We start from the raw sequence: 6,813 nt of genomic DNA, 5'->3' as shown, positions 1-6,813 counted from the left end.
TCATTATGGCGATTGCAAATAATCCTATACTTGGAAATAAACACGTGTGTTTGTTTTGATGTGTTTGACTAAACACCAGTACTTGAAGTTTGGATCCCTCTATGCTTATGGATCTATGACAGAAGTATGAGCTCAAACTGACATAGCCTACCTTGTGCACAGGGAAGGCAAACGCCAGATGTGTTTTGTATTCATACCATCAGTGTGCAGTTGGCGCATTGTGTGCTTAGTAGATGATGGCTTGTGTGTACTGTTTGATACGGAAACACCATTTTTACAAAGGTGTGAAGAGTTAATCTAGCTGTGTTTGCTTTTGCAAGAGAACTACAATGTTTGGATAATTGGGTGACAGGTTGTTTTATTTGTGTGTAGAGTTTTGCTAAATTAGCCAATAGTTACATAACATGTGCTTAAGCAATCAGAAAAAACTGTAACATCAAGTCTAAGATGACTCACTAAATGGAGAGAAACAGTGAGTGGCAGGGTTTTTTAAGAAAAGTAGCTTTTCTGCATCATCAGCAGTCAGACTGTTTCTGTTTTCATCTATAATGTGTGACACTGAGCTAAAAAGCCTTTCACTGTCCACACTGCTACATGGGGCTGAGAGCTATTTACAGGCTATTTTAGCCAAAGTGGGGAACCTGATTTTGTTGACACCCCAGTACTTCAGAGGACTGTCTTCACGAGGGCTTGGGGCCTCTCCGAGGTATGTGTCGAGCTCAATGGCAGCACCTGCTGCCAGCGGCAGCCTGGGCCTTGAGGAACAGTTTAGCAGGAGGTTCTGCAGCTTCTGCCCGACTCCCCTCTGCCTCACCTCTAGAAGCTCCTGCTTCAGGTGCAGCTTGGCCTCTGGAGCAGTGTTGGAGAAGAAGCGCTCTTTATACCTGCACAAAATTCATAAATGTATTAATATGTGGAAAAATAGGACTGATGTCATGTAATACGTGCTCTTCCAGCGTGTCTGTATGTCCTGCTGCAGTCTCTTTATTGGCTGGTTGAGCTGTCCCTGAATGTCCTCGAGGCGGGAGTAGGCTAAGGCGGAATGTTTAAAATGCCCAACTATTTTCCGTCCCACTGCTTTAGCATCAGCTATGCTCCTCTGTGCTAATAAGCGTGGGTAAATAAGCATGGGCAAACTCTTTGTACTCGTTGTCGTGTTGGGATTTTAGGTGCTTGATTAAATTACTTGTGTTAAATGCGCTACCTTTTGAGCCTCCTCTGGACAATTTCGATGAGCATAATTTGCAGTCCGTCTTTGTTTTCGTGTCTTCGTTCACTTTGAAATAGTTCCACACGGCTGACTTGTCTCGCCTCGCTTTCTCCCAGCTCTGAGATGCAGCCGGGGCCTGGGGGCGGGCACTCGGCGCCTGTGATTAACCCCTTACATGCCGCTCAAACATAGACAGGTCTCAGACCGTGGTATCAGTCCTCGGTATCGGGGAACTTTTAACGAGTACTTTAGAAAATGTGGTATCGAGGCCGATACCAGATACCGGTATCGGTGCAACCCTACCTCAGATTAAATATTTCCCAAAGTAAATTGGACTGAACTGGCCAGTTAAATACACGAGAGGATACGAATAGAAAAAAAAATATCTAAAAACAAAGAATGAAAACCAACTATTAATTTAATACTTAAGTCTGTGAAGGTTCTCAGTCATCCAGGTCATCATAGTCTAAGGAGCTTGGAAAGAAAAGCGTCTGGACTTCTTGAGTTGCTTGAAGACGTTTCACCTCTCATTTGAGAAGCTTCTTCAGTTCTAAGGGTCAATGGTGGGGAGTCCCAGACTTAAAACCAGTGGGAGTTTCCCCCCAAAGAGGGACAAAGGACCCCTGATGATCCTCTACCTAATCACATGAGCCAAGGTGTGAAAGCGGGTGTGGGTCCTAATCAGCCAGGGTTTCGGGTGAGCTCATTGTGAAACCTGGCCCCACCTTATCATGTGATTTCCTGAGGTCAGATGGCCCAGGATGTAAATGGTCTGAGATCCCTTCCCAGACGCCTTAACGCCCAATGAAAAAAACACATCATTTTCTCTCCAGTTACCCTCAGCAGTCCAACAGACCTCCAGCACCAGTAAAACTTTAACCAGAAATTGTTTATGGGACATGTGTCGTTATTTATGTTTGTGGAAATGTGCATTAAAATTAAAATAAAGATGCTGGTGTCTGACGTTACTGACTTCCCAATTGTGTGGCTTCTGGTGTGGCCTTCACAATTCAATTTTCAATTCAATTTTATTTGCACAGCGACAAATCACAACAATATAAAGTCGCCTCAAGGCGCTTTATATTGTAAGGCAGACCCTACAATAATACATACAGAGAAAAAGCCCAACAATCATATGACTCCCTATGAGTGAGCAGTCTGGAGACAGTGGGAAGGAAAAACTCCCTTTTAACAGGAAGAAACCTCCAGCAGAACCAGGCTCAGGGAGGGGCGGGGCCATCTGCTGCGACTGGTTGGGATGAGAGAAGGAAGACAGGATAAAGACACGCTGTGGGAGAGAGACAGAGGTTAATAACAGGTATGATTCAATGCAGAGAGCTGCATTAACACACAGTGAGTAGGAAAGGTGACTGAAGAAGAAATACGCATTGCATCATGGGAATCCCTCAGCCACATACACCTGTTGCACTACACAACAAATGCAAGCATGTCAGTTTTATTCATTTTATGCTCATCTTCGTACAAATTTTAAAGGTAATGCAGTCAAAACTTTGTAAGTATCTGAGTGATTGGATGAAGCGGTTTGATGACGTAACACGCTATTTTAGTTTAAAATGCTTATAATGTTATGATAAATGGTAGTTTTGTTGTTACTTTTACAATATTATCCATCCTTCAGTTTCAGCGAACATGACAGTTAGCAGTGTAATAATTCCTCTGTGATAAAGAAAAATTAGCTTGTTTTCTTTTTGTGTGGGAGCTCGCACAGTGTTTCAACTTTACAGCCTTTTAATATGAAAGTCCTGTCAGTACACTTCCTTTTTACATCATTTCACACTTGCCCCGTGAAGGGCAACAGTCTGACGTCTGCTTAGCCAGGAAAGCTTCAGCTTGTTTCTTTCCGCACATCTTCCTCTTCACTGTCGGTGGCTTACAGACATGTTAACAAGCATGGACGTATCAAAACTTTGCTTGATTTTGCTGTTACCACTAGCTGTGTCCCATGATGCTGAAGGTAATACAAGGAAACTATTTTCATTATGCATTATTAATATTTTTAAATTTATAACCTCCTTGCTTTTAGTTTAAACTAAACACATTATTATGGGATTAAAAAGATGGTTTAACATTCACAAAATATAGAAACTAAAGTCCTCTCTGACACAGGCTGAATCTTGTATTTACCGTATTTTGCTGTCCCTGTTTACAGAGACTGTTGTGAAGACAGTCAGGAGAGAACACGATGTCACTCGGATTTGCAACAAGGAAAGTCAGACTACTATTGTTTTGATTATCTGTAAGATCAAAAGACAGAGGGACACAGGAGGAGAGTGTCATCTGCTGTATCGACACGGAGAGAACGTTACTCAGGAATGTGACCCCAGGTTCTCAATAACAAAAGAAAATCAGACTGCCTTTCTGGAGCTGACCAGTTTAACACCAGCTGATAGTGGGAACTTCACCTGTGAGTGTACAAACACTGAAGGGACATATATTGTCCATATCAGTGTCACTGTGGAAGGTAAATGCATTTTGGTTTCTTTATCTGACACAGTTATTCAGCACTGTGTTAGCATTGTATTGACCTGCTTATGTGTTTTTTATTCTTGTAATTTGTTCATTTCTTTTCTTCTTATTTTCACTTACAGCAGTTTAAATACTCTCACTGACTCATTTATCAGGTACATCTTTGAACCGAGTTGGACCACCTTCAGCCCTCAAACATGTCTTCATTTTTTGTGGCACAACAAGGCGCTAAAAACATTCCTCAAAGATTCTCAAGACATATTGAAATTACATCATCACACAGTTGCTGCAGATTCGTCAGCTGCTCTTACTTGAAGCAAACTTTCCGTTCCACCACATCCCAAAGGTGCTCTGCTGGATTGAGATCTGGTGACTGCGCAGGCCGTACATGATTTGAGCGCCGTGACATGGTGTGGTATCCTGCTGGAAGCAGCCATCAGACGATGGGTATTTTTTGGGCATAAAGACATGAATGTGGTCAGCAACAACCTTCAGGCAGGCTGTGGTGTTTAAATGATGCTCAGTGGTTACTACAGGGTCCAAAGTTTGCAAAGAAAATCCTTCACAGAGCATTACACCACCAGCAGTCTGAACTGTTAGAAATCAACTCATCGGGCAAGGCATCGTTGTTTTAGTCTTCTGTTGTCCAGACTTGCAAACTGTAGCCTCAGCTTGCTGTTGTTAGAGGACAGCAGTGATATCCAGTGTGGTCCGCTCTGCCTCAAGGTTTGATGTGTAAACAGCATTTTTACCCAGAGAATCACAGCTCACTGGATATTTTCTATTTTTCAGACCATTGTCTGTGAACAGAGATGATTGTGTGGGAAAATCCCAGCAGATCAGCAGTTTGTGAAGCACTGGGACCAGTAACATGTGCCATGTTGCTCTGTTTGAGCATTGATTTGCTGACATTTTATTATTTTATTAACCTTTATTTAACCAGGAAGATGAAGCTGACATGTGATTGACAAATGAAATGAACACTGAAATATTTGTGTTACACCCTGAACAAGTATACCTCATAAAGTGGCCAGTGAATGTATATAAGCAGTTGGACCAATTTCAGTTCATAGTAATATTCAGAAAAGATGCAAAAGAAGAAGAAGAAGACAAAAGAAAAGAGCACAGTGACAATATTTAAAGCTCTGTGGTTATAAAACTGGGGTTTCATTACTTCACTCAGAGTTTCAGTAGACGTAAACTGTGTTTGATTTGTGTTTTGATTTCCAGGAAATGAAAGTAAATGATTTTACTGACAAATGCATCTTTTCAATGATTTAGACACAAACGAGGCCCACACTTCAGCAGACAAATCTTTTTCCGTTTATCTGCCCGGTGTTGTGATCATCTTTATAACTGGAGTTATCGTGGGATTTATCTACTGGAGGAAAAGTAATGGGTGAGACTATTTTTGCTGCAGTAATTCAAAGATGATATAGATGTAGAGAAAGTAAAAGGAAACATCACATTTCAATAAATGAGAATTCGGTGTATGTTAAACATCATGTCTAGAATGAACACTTTTTATCCTTCCAAAAATAATTATCATTATTAAGAGAGAAGATAATATAAATGTAGATGTTCTTACTTGATTTTTCTCTGTTTGAATGTGAATAGTGTTACACTAATGCTGACATCCTTTCTTATCAACGTGGCTGCTTAAGGTCAGGAACATCTGGAGTGTCTGTACCTGAAAATCCCAACGGTTTGGTGAGCAATTTATTGCTACGATCTACAGCAGCTAGTTAAAAGTTTGCCAGTAAACATAAAACATGTACATTTATGTTTTAGGATGTTACTTATATAGATAATTACAGATTAGTGTTATAATACTATTAGTGCCAACTTCAGTGTCCTTTATTTTGTGAAGAAGCTCTTACAGAAATGAGCAGAAACATTAAATAATCCAGGCAACAGATGGAGAGATTTAAAGATCAATAGAGTGTGTGGGTAGACCGGGTTGAACTTGATTAATACCTAAAATATTTCACTTTTCTAAAGGATGACGATGAGCCAGATCAGCCCTATACAAACCTTCAGCAGCCATCGAGTGATTCCTACCAGACTATCATCTCAGTGAACCATCAACACGACAACAAGACACGCTCAGCAAGAAGCACAGGAACTGTGGGAGTGGATAATAAAGCTCTATGAAACATTTTAAAGTATATAAAACTTTAGGTGACATACTAATATAATAATATTCATATATTAAAATAAACGTCCATCTTTTCACACTGGATAGTTGTTTCCCAGTAATGGAGACCATTCAGTCATAATACTCCAACTCAGGCTCTCAGATTTAATACAATACAAACACAATAAACTGTGGCAAACATGACTCTTTGTATCAGACTAGTTTTGTTTTTGAACAAACATCTCATCATAATTTGAACACAATGTCCATCCAGATAAACAGAGAGATCAGTCTGGCTTAAACAATGTTGGTGGTTTACCTTCTACTGTCCTTCCACTTTTATGCACTTCTATTTTAGACATAGTAAAAGTTTCAGTGTAGACACAAGAGGTGAAATAAGGAGGGTGCAAGTCTTCCTGCTTTCACTATAGTCTACCTCACACTGTCAGCCACAGTTACTTCCTCACCAGCATGACTGCACGGAAACTCTGCTTTCTCCTGCTTCTGCTTGTGGTTTTTAGCAGTGAAGGTAAATATATATAATTAAAAAAGAAAAGCTGTAAAGCCAGGTGTTTAAGAAGAAAGCTTTAGTTAGGTTAGTGAAATAATATATGTGATTGATTTTCCCACAACAACAAATATATAGAAACTATAATCCCGATTTTGTTTCATTTTAACTGGAACAATTTATAGAGACTCTTGTGAAGACAATTGGAAAGAAACCCGATTCCACTCAAATATGCAGCAAAACAACTCTGAATATTACTGTGATGATACTGTGTGAGATCAGCACAGAGAGGAGCCGAGGAGAACAGCGTCGTCTGCTCTATCGTTACGACCGAGGCTTTATTCATGGCTGTGACTCCAGGTTCACACTGATCAAAGAAAATGAGACTGTGTTTCTCCACCTGCTCAACTTAACATCTGAAGACAGTGGGAACTACACCTGTGAGTGTGGATTTCGTGGTGGATTGTATGT

General features: G+C 40.4%; 1 protein-coding gene across 1 annotated transcript in view; it reads right to left on the bottom strand.

The window, feature by feature from the left end:
• Window positions 1-607: 607 nt before the first annotated feature.
• The window catches only part of LOC146548279 (NACHT, LRR and PYD domains-containing protein 12-like), a 64,446-nt gene continuing 58,240 nt past the window's right edge, over window positions 608-6,813 (bottom strand). Inside the window, 1 exon segment of the mRNA XM_085265048.1 lies at window positions 608-884. Within this exon segment, the coding sequence (XP_085121174.1) occupies window positions 608-884 (277 nt within the window).

This window comes from Mchenga conophoros, linkage group LG23 (assembly GCF_057382185.1).
Source record: "Mchenga conophoros isolate Kocher_MC1m ecotype Shallow Benthic linkage group LG23, M_conophoros_male_GT1.1, whole genome shotgun sequence".
Lineage (NCBI taxonomy): Eukaryota > Metazoa > Chordata > Actinopteri > Cichliformes > Cichlidae > Mchenga > Mchenga conophoros.
Note: the sequence above shows the minus strand (reverse complement) of the source record. Positions and strands in the feature narration are given on the sequence as shown.